This window comes from Nannobrachium achirus (genome assembly GCF_963921795.1).
Source record: "Nannobrachium achirus genome assembly, chromosome: 13".
Classification (NCBI taxonomy): domain Eukaryota; kingdom Metazoa; phylum Chordata; class Actinopteri; order Myctophiformes; family Myctophidae; genus Nannobrachium; species Nannobrachium achirus.
This window is the reverse complement of record NC_137833.1, coordinates 15,581,866-15,598,310: the sequence shown is the minus strand read 5'-3', so window position 1 is coordinate 15,598,310 and position 16,445 is coordinate 15,581,866. Positions and strand designations below refer to the sequence as shown.

Genomic DNA, 16,445 nt, shown 5'->3' with positions numbered 1-16,445 from the left:
CATTGGGAAGTGAAGCGGCGAACATTCGATGCCAGCGTCCTCACTTCCCACATTCAAACACCAATGGTGGCAAGCTAACACCAACCAACTCATTGGGGGCAACGTGGGGTTCAGTGTCTTGCCCAAGGACACTTCGACATGTTGACAGGAGGAGCCAGGATTTGAACCTCTGACCCACAGATCATTGGCCAACCCGCTCTACCTCCTGAGCTACAGCCGCCCCATAATATAGTCAGACAGTAGATTTGAACAGTTCGAATGCCATTTGAAGTTGCATTGCTTCGTTTTTATATGAAAACAAACCTTATTAAGACTTATCATGAGCCAAAGCTCAGACATGATTATGATGCTAATCCAAATCATAATATTTCAAGCAACTGGGTAATGAGAATTTGAGAAAGTATTTATGAGGCTAATGAAATATGCGAATGTCAGGGCATGCAACACCACAGCTAAACCAAGTTTGGGGAATTTTATAGAAATGTCAAATATTATATTTCCATTTCAGCACCACCCTTCAATACGATAAATGGCAAAATATTTTTTTTAAAGAAGACAACATAATGAAGTCCTCCATCCATGGATTCCACAGCTCAAATAATGAATAATCCACTAATAAACGCTCTGGGTGGCTTAACCAGGAAGTAGACAACTCAGCTGTGCTAAAATGAAGGCTTTGGGTTTGATCTAAAAATAACAGTTGGATTAGTTTAAATTCTTTTCTACTGCCAGTCTTGTCACCCTCAGCCAAAGTGCTGTGTCACGCCCAACATCAGACTGGTTATCATGTTATTGGTCGATAGCCGAAGGAGACAATTTTGTTTGAAAAATGTAGTTACATCTGTTAATGTTGAGAACAAAAAGTGTGCTCCCAGTGAATGAATGAACGTATAAAAGAGTGAATAGATGATTATTGTAAATCAGGGGGTCCGGGACCCCTAGGGGGTCCTCAGAGTTACTACAGGGGGGCCTCCAAATCTTTGTGTGATAGGATAATTATTTTAAAAGAAACAATCTGAACCCTCGCATCCCTATTCTGAGGAGAACTTTGGCCAAAAATAGCAGATCTACAAGCTCTCAATGCCTCGCACTGGAAGGCGTTGAGAGCTTGTAGATCAGCTATTTTTGGCAAATAGGTTTGGTGTAGAGGTAAATAAAAAGAGCAGACCAAGTAAAAGGTCAAATTTACCAAGTGTCAACGATTTTAAGTGGTTACATTTCTGGGGGAAAAAACCCACATGAACACAAATTTGACAGTGCGGTCAAACAACTAAATACAAATCTGCAACACAATTTTATACAATATGTAGTGGGGGTCCCTGCTTCATCTCTTTCTTAGCTTAGGGGTCCTTGGCCTGAAAACGTTGAAGACCCCTGTTGTAAATCAAAGCGAATGAATGCATTTCAATTGAAACAATATTTAGAAGATTATCTAAGAGCTGGCGCTCACCATCTGTGGATCGTTTGATCGGCTAACCCAGCCAGAGATCAGCTTCAACGTCTCCCGTTTTACCGTCCTCATACTCCGGATCAAGGGCTGTTTGGTCACCATTTCTCCTGTAACACACACACGCATAATGCATGAAAATGAATGCAGACAACAAACAAATTCACTTTAGTCTGACGGTGTACTGTGGGGCTACAGAGTTCCAGAGAAAATGATTCAGATGATATAGACAAATTACAGCCAGACAGACTCGAGCCTCGGATCAAACCGACGCCAAACAAAGAGAAAACCAGGCTTTAATGACTGTTGTTGTAAATTAATAACATGATTTTTTATTTATAGAGCTCTTATGGTGATTTCAATACTTTTATTTTATTTTATTGGGAATCAGCCATTATGTTGCACCCACCATTGGTTTGGATGGCAGCGGAGATGTTCTCACTGAGGCACTTGTAGACGTTGAGCATGTCCAGGTAGATCCTTCCCAGCTGGATGACGAAGGGATGTCCCACAGCCTTACAGGCCCTCACGTTGGTCTTCAGGATGCTGCCCAGCTGCTTCACCGTCTCCGGGTCTTTCAGGATGTCCACGTTCTGGAGCCCCACGGGAGAGCAGGAGGAGGAATGGAGGAGGTTAGAGAGCAACCTTACAGCATTTGAAATAAAAACAGATCAATACTTGAATACATTATATCACAACTAGCCCCAATGCACAGCTATGTCATAATTATTAATTAACCATAATAATCTGGTCCCCTTTGGTTGTTTCGGGGGTCATTTGTCAGTGTACGTTTGCACACACTGTAGATGACATTTGATCCCTGCATTAACACATCTTAACTATTAGAAGCAGTGGGGAAATACAGTCCCAGGGGAGCAGTTAGGGGTTAAGTATCTTGGTCAGGGACACTTGGACACAGACTGGACGACAGACACTGTTCCGATTACCCACTCAGCTATGGCAAGACCAGGTCATGAAGGCCTGAGCGTGTTCAGGTTTTCATTCCAACCTCAACAACAAACTAGGTGAGTTCATTAACTTGTACTGTCCCTTCAGCTTTTACTTAGAAGGTGATGAAATCAATCTAGAGTGGTGTTGTTGGATTGGAAGTACCCTCCTCTAACAACACACAACTCAATATGACTGCTGGGCAGTAAGTCCGTATGCTGATTATGCTCCATCTGTTGGTACTGTATGATCCCCCCCAAGTACAAGATTCTGGACAAAACTGTCTTTCCCCTCCTCTCTTTTCTTTTTACATTCTCTCATTGCTGTCAGCCACTGACTGAAATGCAGTACACCTGTGTCTGCAATGCTGGCATTTTAGCAGCATGCAAGCTCTGAAAATAAACTTTTGATGTGTAAAGAAACACATTCAGTCTGACAACCTTCTGGAGTATGAAATAGTATTAGAGTTTATATTTGTGGTAGTAGTTTGTTCTAGTATCATAGTATTATTGGTTCCGCCGGCCCGAAGGCATGGGAAGACTATGTTTTGCATCCTGTCCGTCCGTGTGTGTGTGTATGTGTCCGTCTGTCCATTACCAGCTAATCTCCGGTGCGGTTGGACCGGTCACGGACAAACTGTACACACACACACACTCCCTGGATGCCAATTCAGAACTTCTGCCCCAATTCTTTTTTACATGGGCCTGTTCTAGCGCCACCTTGATTTTTGCAAAACTCATTTTTGGACAGTGAGTACAACAGATCTTCATCTTGTCCAAAAATCACAGTGCATGTGTACCGATTGTAGGTACTACAGTCATGTGTTCGACATGGATCTGTCCGATTTTCCATATTTCATCCTGATTGGCCAAGATTGGCTTCCAAAGTTTGCAGGATTGGTCCGTTTTGAACAAAATGTCTCAAATCATGAATGCAGCATGCAATTTTGGTGAAATTGTGCACACGCATTCCCACTAGGCAGAAGAAGAAATGCCACTAAAAATGTTCAAATTAACCTCATGGTGGCACTACAACAGGCCGATTCGTGTTTTTACCTATAACTCCACCGATCAGTGTAAAACCTTGTCTGAACAATTCCCAGAGGCCAAGGGAAAACTTTTGCCCTGCAATTTTCACATCTGCCTATTATAACGCCACCAGGAGGCCGACTTATGTAAAACATATTTTTGGACATAACTCCTTCAGATTTTATAAAAATAATAATAATAATAATCACACAAATCAGTACACAGTATCTCTTTAGTCATGTGATCAAGACGGATCTGTCCGATATTTCATATTCCATCCTATTTGGATAACAATTGGCTTACAAAGTTTGCAGGATTGGTCTGTTTTGAACAAAATGCCTCAAATCATGAACGCAGCTTGCGATTTCTGGGAAACTTTGCATGCACATCCCCAGTCCCCACTAGGTCAGGGAACAAATGTCACCCTTTTCACATTGGCCACCAGGAGGTCACAATAACATACCTGACCTGGCGGAGACGTTTCTAGTTAGAGTATTATTTTGTGGCAATGGTTTAATCTACTAACACAGTATTATTGGAGAATTAGATTATGATTTTGTGTTAGTAGTTTTGTTTAGTATGCTAATATTTGTGGTAGTAGACAGGTCTCTCTTACCTTGGTAGCTTGCTGGATGATGCTGTCCCACACCTGATTGGGTAGCTGCATGTATTTCTCTATCAGGTGCTCCTGTACGGCCTGGTCTGTCTGGGCACCGATCATATAACCTACCGCTTCATAGAAGGTGTGTACCTGCACACACACAAAACATGACATTGTAAGAGACAGTATGTAAGAGACTGCAGTAAATTAAGACGGAGAGAGAGAGAGAGAGAGAGAGAGAAAGAGAGAGAGACAGAGATGGGGAGATTGAGACGGAGATAAAGAAGTGACAGAGAGAGAGACAGTATGTGTGCACGGACCTGCTGGGGTTGAAGGTCACAGATGATGGTGTTGATGTTGTTGAGGATCTCGTCAATGAAGGGCATCACCTCTCCTACCTGGACCTGGATAAAGTGACGCCGGCACTTCTGGGCAATCTTGATGAAGGTGTCACATGCCATGTCCTGAACGCCATCATGGGTCTCTGATGGAGGGTGGGGGTGGAGGAGGGGAGTTAATGACAGCCATTATATTATTGCACGCACATGCAAAAAAAATGATTTTTGAGAACCACTGCCATATACAGTTCTGTATAATAAGTATAGAATTAATTTACATGCACACGCACACACTCTCTTACCGTGCATGAACTCAAAGAGCTTGTTGACGACCGTTTTGAGGAACTTCCAGTGAGCTCTGAGGAAGCGTGGGTACTGACCAACTATGTACATGATGTTGGATGCAATGATCGCCTTGTTATCTTTCCCCCTCTTCTGCTCACACAGACCCAGGAGATCCTAACACACACGCACACGCACACACACACAGAGTCAGTGGAACATAATAACTGTTCATCTTGAAGTGTTTTCTTTTGCACATTCCAAAGGCTTGCATAGTAAAGCCTAATTTGTTGCTTGTTTCTAATTTTTTGGTCAGAAAGCAACATACTGTACATAGTTGTGTGAGGGAGTATTAATTAAGCTTAAAGAATGAATTGACATCTTACTTTACTCCACATATGATAGAATACTATGATGGGAGGAAACCAGCAACACTTGATAACATCTGGGGTTCTTTTCTGTATCTACTACCATATCTACCATCTCTGTCTTTCTATTTCCTTCTGGTTTATTGTTGTCTGTCTGTCATGTCTTAGTAAAACTTAAGTTACGTTTGTCTAAAATATGTATATATATTTAAACTAATGTAAGCTTAACATAAAAAAGAGATAAGCCTACTGTTTTCAGAGGTGGTGTACACCAGTGTTTTTCTTTTTTTCATTCAGTGAAAAAAGGTAGAGCCGGCGAACACTTGTCGTCATAGTTTTATTATTATCATTGTGTTGCCAGTATTTAAAGTACCTTGATGACAGTGACCAGGAACCTCTTCTCGTCTTCCTCGTGCATGGCTCCGCTGATGGAGCCGATGGCCCAGCACAGTGTGTTCAGATTCTTCCAGGACCACTCTGTACCGTTCACCTGGTTGTGCAGTTTCTCTGTCATGATGCGCTCTGTGTCCGCATAGTCCAAATGGGTCAGGTACACTGTGGACATAAATGATAACAGAACAGGTATTTTACAATTATAAATTCAACATTAGCAATTTGTTGTACTTTAGATTTTTTTTTACATCTACACAGTAAGTATTTTACTGTGTTGCTGTACAATGTTAATGTATCCATTTTGCAATCCATTTTGCAACTTCAGATAGTGTGATGTACAAATGTAATGAAACATTTTGTACACTTTTTGGTTACATTTGTACAATCTCTGAGCTAAACTAACAGACATTATCCTTAAGGAGAGATTTTACTGTGTGCATTTTAGGCATTTGGTCAATGTTCGAGGAACTCACCCATAATGCTGACATTACACACTACTACCAATAGGAGGAAGGATGGGGGAAATAGAAATCCCCCAGACAACAGATCAATTAGTCCTGCATCTCTCACATCTACCTAACGAAGATGTGTAGTGTAAACATGACCATTCTTTTCCCAGTGAGTGTGGGATAGATGTATGTGAAACATGGACATTGAGGGATGCATGCACAGTATATGCATATGGATATGTACAGTATGTATGTGTGTGTGTGTGTATGAGACCATGTGCATGTCCCTGCATATCAATGAAATAGTAGTTTCACCAGCTAAGATCTACACTGCAGAGACAATATGACATTAGAGAACGCATGTGGAAGAGGACGAGGGAACCATCTCATTACACACTGTAGCTGTGGGCAATCTGGGCATTGCCAGTTCCTCAAAAAAAGAATAACCATGCACAAACAAAAGAAGGATGTTGACAGTGGGCATAGCCCTATGTTATTGGATCTTAACGTGCAGCGTTGCGTATCGTGTGAAATGTGATGATTCTGATATAACCAACTATTATTTATGTGGATAAGAAGACTTATGTCCTCTCTACACTGTATCATTGTGGACTTTCTTCTTGTGCAGGCTTTGCAATGTGCCAAAGTAAACCATGGGACCTTGAAAAATACATTTGATACCATTTTACTGATATGTATTGTACGGATTGGTTGATTTTAATATAATTATGGATATTAAAGTGTTATAAGTTTCCCTTTAGGTATTAAAAGTCTTTATCTTAATCTGCTCCTGTGGTCCATCTACAACTTGTTATTGGCTGTTGTACCAACCCAGTTCCCTCTCAGGGACTGCCATTAAAGTCCTTACCCAGCGTTTCCCTCATATTCTTGTAGAGGTTTATGGAGTCTGTGTCCTTCATGAACTCTCTGACCACCTCCCCCTGGTCATTCTCTACCACCAGCACCTCTTCAGGCTTGGCCATCCGGCTCACCATCAACAGGCGCACCTGCCACATGGGATAAATGCTTGTCAGCGGTGGGCGTGCACGCAGTTAATGACATTCTCTCTGACTTGCCACACAGACAGACGCAGACACATGTGCTCACCCACACAGATCACTCAATCACTCACACACACACACACACACACACACACACACACGCACCACACACATTTACCTTAATGCATAAATACAAACACCACTGTATTAGAATAGTGCTGAGCAGGCACATCTGTGCTTACTGTATAATAGCAGGCATGCACATATAATTTCACCTTTCTGAAGTAAAACACTGTTTGTGATTTTGTTCGCTGCTGACTTCTAACTCTTAACAAGGAGCTGCTTGACAGCCACCTGTTACTTCACGGGTGCAAGCTGACTCTAGAGTGTCTCTTCATTTAAATACTTTCCAGGGATCTCTTGCACTCGCTCCAACTGCTTTGCTGTCTTCTAGGAAGTAGGCAAAGATTATTTACGGTACTTCATCCTCAGGGATAAGTAAATGTTGCATTTTAACAATCAGCCAAGTTGCCCACAGCTGGTTTCCTCAATGGTGAAACAACTCTTTCACAAAGTGAGCGGAAGCGCAACAGCAGCAAAAAAGCAATCTGACTGTCACAACATTTCATAACCTTGATTTAGCCAATACGGATTGCCTTGGACTGTCTAAATTATAAATGTTTAGTAGCACCAATGGCCCTACAACAAGTATATGTGATAATCGTACGTCGCATATACAAACTTTAGAAGGCAATCGTAGCCAATCAGGAGGGAATATGGAAATGGGACAGATCCATGTTGATGACATGACTTTAGAGATACTGTGTAGCGCTTTGTGTGATTTTAGGCCAAAATCTGTAGGAGCAGTGTCGAAAAATGTGTTTTGCAAAGATCGGCCTGATGGTGGTGCTAGAAGAGGGCCATGTGAGAAATGAGTGGAGGTGGAGGTTGTGATTTGCCATCCAAGGAGTGTGTGTGCAAAGTTTGGCATTGTTAGGGCCAACGGTGGCAGAGATATGACTAGGGCAAAAGTGTGACGAGACGGACAGACTGACAGCCAGTGGAGCTTTTCATACTAACAGCGACCTGACGGTCGCAATCAAGTATTAAGAGCAGTACCTTGGACAGGACAGGCAGATAGAGCTGTCTGCGGGGGGGCACGTCAAAGTGCTGGTTGCCAGAGAGCATAGGAGAGGTGGAAGTGGAGAAAGGGCTCTCTCTGTATAGCTCAGCTGCCAGGTGGTTCCAATACTCCAGACAGATCTTAAAGATCTCCGTCTCCTCCACCTCCGACACCAGCAGCATGTAGTGGAGAGCCTGAGAGAGCGAGAGAGAGCGAGAGAGAGAGAGAGAGAGGGGGAGAGAGAGAGAGAGAGAGAGGGAGAGGGAGAGAGATAGAATTGAGCTTTTGTGGATGAACATCCAGTGAGTTGAAGAATAAAGGTTTGATTGAGGGATAATGGCTAAGATTATACTATTATATTGCACGCTGCTTGGGCACCTTAATTTCACCCTGGGGGACGATAAAGTACTATCTAATCTCTTCTCATCTAATCCTGCTCATTAAGATGTTGTGATAACAATTCATTCATTTGGGAACAAAAGGTATAATACTAGACTGTGGACTCTTCCCATCTTGATCACTATGTTGTTACTCTATATGTTGTTAATTGCAGGAGACGTTTCAATATTGCCACAGCTTTATGCATTTATTTTGAGGGGATTATAAATGACGGTTTTCGGTTTTATACAATACAATTAAAATTGTGCCGGTGCATAAACAGTGCATTAACGTGCCAGAACCTATGATTGGTATGAATATAGGTAGGAACCTGTAGCACAATGCTGTACTACTGGGGACACTTAATTAAATATCACTGAACTGAAGCTAATTCGTGTCTCTTTACTGTTTGTTATTCTAAACTTAAACCAATATTAAGGAGATCTACAAGTGCACAACCCGTCGCACATCGCAAGGCATTGAGAGCGTGTAGATCAGATACTTTAGGCAAGCAGTATTGAGGAATAAAAAATAAAACATTATGCATGCGTTCTGCATTCAAGTGTATCCAATTCATCCACAGATGCTTCATAACATTTTGCGTGTCCCCCCCTTGTAAACATTGCACATCCTGGTATTGGAATCCTATGGAGTGCAATAAACAAGCCACACAGTTTAGACCGTCAGGCCTTAAGGATTTTTGAACCGTATTTAAGCTGATAAGCTAAAAGTGGCCTCTATTCTGCTAATAGCAGCCTGGCACCATAACATAAGTGTGGTTTGGTGATGCTGTTGCCTGTCATGTCCGTTTTGGAGCACCCCGGGGCAAATTGAGTGGCACAGAATTGAAGCACGGAAATCTGCATTGTGATTTGGTGCGGTAGCCGGTAGGTAGTGGACCTGTCGGAACCGTCCTCATACTGGCATCAAGTTTCCAAATCTTTGTTTCCAACTAAAGAGAGAGCGAGCAGTGATCTATTGGAGTCACTACAGTAGCTAGATGGGGACAGCTGTTGTATAAAAGTATTGAAGATAAGAGATTGAAAAAAGAAACCCTCGCGTAAGCCTCTCGCTGGACCAGATTTTAATCATATTTCACTGTATTCACAATACAAATTTTGCTATTACATTGTAATCATTCTGTTTACTATTACAACCACAAACACCCACCATGATTAACTGATACCACATGGATAATCTGGTGATAAAGACCCTCTCCTCTCACCTCCATCAGAGTCTCTCGTAGGTTGAGTCTCTTCTCAATGACCTGACCGTGCTCCTTGAGGAAGGTGCAGAGGAACAGGCTGAGGTTCTGAATGAAGTTCTGTTCGTCGTCTTTGCCATTGGCATAGGCCAGACGGATATTCGTGTTCAGGGGCAGCATCTAAAAGGACAAAATAAAGACATTGGCTACGTTGGAACCAAGGTGTATTGTTCCTGTTGTGAGATGAAACATAGTAGAAACATGTTTGCATTTCTTTTTCATTAGAGTGTATCATTCCTGTAGAAAGTGAGAGGAATCATTTGTAGAACACAATGTATGTTATCAGCCATCTTAGTGTTGTCCCTAGGGAAATGTACTCATTGGCGCATAAGCTGCATATGTTTGTCATATTGTAAGTGTCTTGGGTCGTCCAGTGTGACAGGGTCAAGGAAGGCCGTCTACAAGCCAATCCACCCCACCACCATAGGCTAGCATGAGGTCAACATGAGACCATTATGGAACAGCTACCAACAAGTACAAATAGAGGTAAGTTCATGTTCGTGTTACCAGAAACTGCTACTTTTACAAGCAAAGATTCAGAAACTGCTACTTTTACAAGCAAAGATTCTGTAGCAACTTTACTGGTTTCATCCGTTTAATCACAGGGAATGTATCACTATCTGCTACCCATGTATTTTTGTTTTATCAAGGTAAATTATTGCCCTGGCGTACGCACAGCGGCAGATGTACTGTAGGCAGGTTTTGTGTAATAGGTAGATTCAATTCAACTGACATGGATAATTATGTCACACACTGAGATATGTCAAGAAAGACAGCCCTAATCGTGCAGTGTGCAAGCACATTTAGCCTCATTTTAGTTGCTTCAAATGTAAAACATTTGTTTGATGTTCTGTTTCAAAGCAACAATGTGCTATCGTGTTACAATTAAAACATGTATGTGTGTGACAGAATGATAATATGAGCATGGTTGCCATTTGCCACTGAGGACTCTAGTTTCCCAAACAGTGGGATGGGAACAAAATCACAACTTTTAATAAAATCTAATAATTTCCATAAATAAATAAAAATATGTAGTTCAAAATAAAGACGTGTTGTGGCTTGTATATAAGCTAGTTTCACTACTTTGGGTCCTAGGGAGACATCAAATTTCTCTTTTGGGCTAAAACCCTTTGGGAACCACTGCTCTAGTGTATGCCCCCCTCCCACCTGTTTGAGCTGACACATAGTCAGGGTGAAGAGGGTGACGAACTGCTCCTCGTACTGGCTGACGCTCACGCCGGCAATCTCTGTCAGGCACTTCAGTGTAACGTTGCGGAACATCGGCACGTTTAAGAACTGAGACGGGCAAGAGACAGAAACAGTGGTTAAATTAGAGATATGCTGTGTAACGAATTGTGGTTCATCATTTTTGCAGTTGGGATTATTGTAATGTAATTTGTATCACTTTCTTTAGCATTACTGTCAAAGGTGTGTGTGTGTGTGTGGGGGCTGGGGTTTGGCCTTGAAAATACATTACCAGCAATTCAGACTTAAGGGTAGATTCATATAGTCTAAGATTCAAGAATGTCACATTCAAGAGTGTGCATGTTTGCATGCGTGTTTGCGTGTGCGCACCTTGTACACCAGTGTGCTGATGAGTTTGGTTTCGAAGATGTACCCCAATGGAATCCAGTTGAGAAACCGTAGCAGGGTCTCCAGAGTGGCATGGACTAGAGGTGCATTCTGGGAATTCTCCTAAGGGTTCAGCCAATCGCAATGACAGAACAGTTAATGGCCATTACAACCAAAAAAAAGACAGATGAGGAAAATTGAATCCTCTTTGATGTTCTTGATGGAAACCTTTGCCAATTTCCGGTAAATACCATTAATCTGATGTAAAGAGAATATAGTGTCAAAAAGTATCCTACTGTATGTCTACTGTGTATTTCTGTGTATGAAATGTCGACATTGAGGCTCGATGAAAATCTGTATTTTCTTTTTAGTAATGGTTTGAGAGAGAAGAAAGATGGAATTAACATACCATTACAAACTGGCAGAGCTGGAATATTTGGGAAAATTCGTTGCACATGCTGAAAGACACAAAAATCCCAAGACAGATTAAGCAGAGCAGACTTACGTTTTAAACACATATTTAAACAAATTTAAGAAGCAATGAACCTGCTCTCAGAAGAACTTGCATGATGAATGTATTTTATTTTCCGTGTGTAAGCTCAAGTGGCTGTGAAACTATGATGACATGTACTCTACTGTCTGTCAACCTCACAGCCCAGATGAGTTTGCACTACTATGTTTGCTTTTATGTGCTGTGAAAATGTCCCTGCACAAACATCACTTTCTGGACACGGATTGTACTTTACATTAAAGTCAGTGATACCAGAGGTCCAGTAGCTTTTAATTGAAAGTGTGTCAGAACAAGTACTACGATAAATGGGCAATGCACTAAGCACTGCGACAACGGGTTCTCTGACAACACGTAGGGGCGTGAGTTTGCAAGGGGCATCGCCCCAGTTTAATTTTAAGTTTTTATCAAGGGGTCACGGACCAGGCTGAACCACTGTCATTTAATTAGTATGATTACTATTGATAACTGTTATCATTATCGTCATTATTATTACCAACACTACTTCTACTAACATTACTTAAGACTTCTTATTCTATCTGACCTGTCTTTGAGGTGCTTGGCCTTGACCTGGGTCATCTGACCACTGGAGAAGTCAAAGACCTCCTCACTGAGCAGTTTGAGGATGATCATGTTGTTCTGACAGAGGCTCTCGCTGGTTCGACTGGCCCCCACGATGTCACTGATGAATGTGGGCCAGTGCTTGGGCCACTCCTGCTTCAGGATCTGCAGAGATGATGGTGGGTGGGAGGAAAACGCTTGTGTCATAGGCTTCAAGTACAGCAGGGGTTCTCAAACCTTTTTAGGCCGCGAACCCCAAAATAAACATACTTGAACTGGGGACCCCCACCCTGACAAGCACTTGGAATTGTAGGTATTACATTTAATTTGACTCGGTTCTACAGATAGATATTGTGAAAATAGCCGATCTACATGCTCACAACGCCTTGCATTGCGAGGCATTGTGAGCATTGTGACTATTTTCACAATGTTTGCCTCTTGCTTACTTAATATTTGGTTTGAGAACCACGGAAGTACAGCCATGGGGTTGTACTTAGTGTGTGCTTTCATGCCTTTAGTTATGTAGACTAGACACTTGTCTAGTCTTTTGTAGTTTCTGTTTTTAAAATTTCTGTACTTGTTTTTTTTCCTCATTCATCATTCATCCTCATGTTCAACCCGCCACTGATACAAATAAAGGGATCCTGTTTAAATAAGCCGAAAAGCTTACTAGGATCTCCTTTTAGTTGACCTTGTACCAGTGGACTGTACTGTCATGAAACTGTACTTTTTCCTATGCAACCTTCTAAAAGAATCTTCAATCAATCAAAAGAAATGCTCACATAAAGTATACACACACACACACACACCTTGGCATGCAGTCACTCCTCATTAAGACCCTGGAATCTGGAGATCCACAAACAGTGGATGATCTCTGAAGGCCAAAACAATGTGAGCTCAGCTGACATAAGCAGTGACTCATCCTCGCTGGCATTAATGCAAAGTCACTCAAGCAATTATGGTCGGTGAACCACTCACCCTCTTTAAACCTCTCACTTACTCTCACTAATAAACACACGCACATACAGTAGGGATGCACATGAATATTATAATTTTACCACTTATTCATGGCAGTCTGCCAATTAGATATTCACACCACACACACACACACACACACACACACACACACACACACACACACACACACACACACACACACACACACACACACACACACACACACACTTATTCTAGTCTCCCGAGTCAAGCCGCCTCTACTTCAGATTGAACCGCCACAACTTCAGATTCATTCTGATAATATTAACAAGCATTCAATAATTTTGGAAGACAAGCCTTAGGCATAAAACGTATTCTTACCTGTACGAGGATCATGTTCAGCTTCCCAATGTACACCTTTTCTTTCTAAAATAAGTAAAAGGAACAACAGCCAACTTAGAAATAAATCCTGCAACACAAAATGTCTCCTTATACCTATACCCTGACAAAGTTTTACAACACATATCTTTATAATTTTAACACATTTTAGCACTTTCTGAATGATGTACCATCAAAATAAAACTCTAAATAATCACAAAACTGTAACACTTTTGAGTTCAATCCAAAAGCCAAACTCACCTCCACGTTTGATGCATCTGAAGATGTCTTGATAATGAGACCGACAACATACTTTTTAATTCCTGCAAACAGACGAAAGGCAATGTGAGAATTAATTGCCTGTTGACGAGAAGACATCTAAACAACACAACCTGACATGGTGAGCTGCCTGGGGCAGGTTACTCAGTGATCCAAAAACAATTCAACTGGCTCAAAACTAGCTGAATCTGCCTACTCTGTCCCAGTACATCGGGGCTTTAAAGGTGAACTTCTTTCCATTTTCTAACTCACTACAGTCCCACTGCACAAATACAGAGGTGGACTGTAACTGCCACAGAGTCTCAGCTGACCCATTGAACGATTTAAAAACAATTTATTGTACAAAGGACATTTATGGTCAATTGTTTTCAAACCAAAAAGTCAAGCAGATCTGCGTTTGAAGAGCACCTTTAAAACAGGTTTAACTAAGTTCTCTTTCTAGCCCTGGCTCTGTATAATCACTGTGACCCCTCTGTGAAACATATGATGTGCTTGGGTGTACTAGCGGGCGGAGCCGGAAGCAAGGCAATACTCTCTGAGTACATAAGGGGGGTAAAAAACATACTTGCCGGTCGCCCTGCCCTGGGTTTGCCACTTGAACAAAAGTCAGGCATCTACGGTCAGAAGTGGGTAAGTCTTAGATCAATGAGAAATGAAATTTTGAATAAATAAATAAATAATAATTTTGTAATGTAGGGGGTGGGTTTTCAATCAATTGATTTGCAAAACAATATATTAATATTGATTTGAACTCAGACTCAAAGTGAATTTCATGATATAAGTATACAAATCAGTTAAAACTGTGAGGTTATTTTTTCTTAAAATTGTCTTTCTGATGAAAACTGCAAAGTAAACCTTAAACAGCAATGTAAATCTTAAACAGCAGGTGGCAACAAAGGACAAACTCTTTAATTGGAAAAGCTAAATGAAGGGAACATTTTTATATGAATTAGTTAGTTAGTTAATAGCAGAATAACTCGGAGACAGTGATCAATTATCATTCACCATACACCACACAGTAGAACTGAGTACTGGTATACTATGCACTGACTGAGCTATCCAAAAGCTGGATTCTCTTTTAGTCAACTCCGGAAAAACATGTACTGTTGGTGGGATGTAAATCACTGTTTGTTATCACGCAAGTATTTCATGACAAGTTGACAACAATTTTCTACTTTTGCTTTGACGAGACAAAACAAGCTACGTAAACCAAGGGAAAACAGGACAACTTAAAAGAACACAGTTCCTCTGCCTCTCCACAGATGCAGCCCAACAGAGAGCTTTGAAATCACACAGTGTTGACATGTTTTTTTGTCGTTTCCTCTCCCCTTAGAAAAAACTGCCACAGTGCAGAATCCAGCCATTCTGTAGCAGTCAGTGGGAGCCAGTCGGGCAGAAAACAAACCGGCATGCTTAGTGGGGGAATACTGCTCAACTTGGCAACCGCACGTCATGACAGTTTTTAAGGACAGAGCTGTGCATCGCTGCCACAATGTAAAAAACAAAGGTATCTTGTACTACCGACTGGCCATGGAGGGGACAAACAAATGAATAGTGATCTTACCTTCACATTGATTCCGCGGCAGAATCTTCCATCTTGTTTTAATAACGGTTTCCAGAATCTGAAGAGCATAGTACTGTAATGTACAAGGAGAGAGGAGCATTAGGGCCAGGCACCACCAAGACAATACTGAATGATAAGCATTGTGCATTACCATTATACAAACCAACAGAAAACTAAAGAAAATCACTTTGTTTTTGATAAAGTGTTTTGATGTCATATTGAGACTATATTTCATGCAAAATTTGTACTCTGTAAAACAATGGCTTTTGATGTGATATTAAACTGAAAAACACTGCAGAAGTCCTGCTGTTTCTTTCAGCATCACACCAGAATGGAAATGACAGCAGAGAAATATAAGAAATATGAAGACAAAATAAGGAAATAATAATAATAATCTGATTTAAGTTGAATGTCCATTGGCCTTTAGCAGGCATTGCGGAAACATCCGACTAAATTTTCATAATACTCAAATGCACATTATGTCCAAGCGAATTCCGCCACAACAAAGGACAGAGCTAAAATGATGCTAGGATCTACTGCCCCTTTCCCTGGTGTGTCTCTTAAAAGAACAGCAAGCCACAGGTTGTTTTAAGTCCTTGGGTTAATTCCTGGGAGCTCTACAAACAAGCATAAAAAAAATCAAAAGAACTTTTGTTTTTAAGTTAGTGATCTTATTGATCTATTGTTATTTCGATTGACTTGTGTTTCAACTGTAGGGATCATCGGTTCAAAAGAACGATGGTTTGAAAGAAAATCATAATAATAATAATGAGGTGTATTAGAGGGTGTTATTAAAGCTAGGGGAGGGGAGGGGAGGGGAGGATCAATAATGTGTTGCAGACAATGAATGGTAGGAGGATTAAAGGCAGAATGAAGGCACACTTGACTGCACACCAACAACATGTGTCACTCATTGCCTTCGCAAACCATTTCTAGAACATATTTCTCGCCTTTACTCGCCACACAACGTGCGCAAAAACATAAAGAAAGAAAAGAAAAGAAACACAAAAACAAGAATAAGAAGAGA

General features: G+C 41.2%; 1 protein-coding gene across 7 annotated transcripts in view; it reads right to left on the bottom strand.

Moving 5' to 3' along the window:
• xpo1b (exportin 1 b) overlaps positions 1–16,445 on the bottom strand; it is a 36,448-nt gene that overhangs the window by 8,510 nt on the left and 11,493 nt on the right. For 4 of the 7 annotated variants that reach the window (XM_080741099.1, XM_080741098.1, XM_080741100.1 and 1 more), the window contains 17 exons: positions 15,419–15,491; positions 14,420–14,468; positions 13,837–13,898; positions 13,579–13,623; positions 12,245–12,426; positions 11,602–11,650; positions 11,196–11,315; positions 10,788–10,916; positions 9,582–9,740; positions 7,975–8,172; positions 6,723–6,861; positions 5,386–5,567; positions 4,665–4,821; positions 4,345–4,508; positions 4,040–4,174; positions 1,857–2,040; positions 1,451–1,557 (listed from right to left, as the gene is read on the bottom strand). In XM_080741099.1, the coding sequence (XP_080597225.1) occupies positions 1,451–1,557; positions 1,857–2,040; positions 4,040–4,174; positions 4,345–4,508; positions 4,665–4,821; positions 5,386–5,567; positions 6,723–6,861; positions 7,975–8,172; positions 9,582–9,740; positions 10,788–10,916; positions 11,196–11,315; positions 11,602–11,650; positions 12,245–12,426; positions 13,579–13,623; positions 13,837–13,898; positions 14,420–14,468; positions 15,419–15,487 (2,130 nt within the window). In that variant the 5' untranslated portion in view covers positions 15,488–15,491. Of the gene's footprint in view, positions 1–1,450; positions 1,558–1,856; positions 2,041–4,039; positions 4,175–4,344; positions 4,509–4,664; positions 4,822–5,385; positions 5,568–6,722; positions 6,862–7,974; positions 8,173–9,581; positions 9,741–10,787; positions 10,917–11,195; positions 11,316–11,601; positions 11,651–12,244; positions 12,427–13,578; positions 13,624–13,836; positions 13,899–14,419; positions 14,491–15,418; positions 15,492–16,445 lie in introns of all 7 variants that reach the window. The other 3 variants (XM_080741097.1, XM_080741103.1, XM_080741102.1) reach the window with 2 other exon arrangements.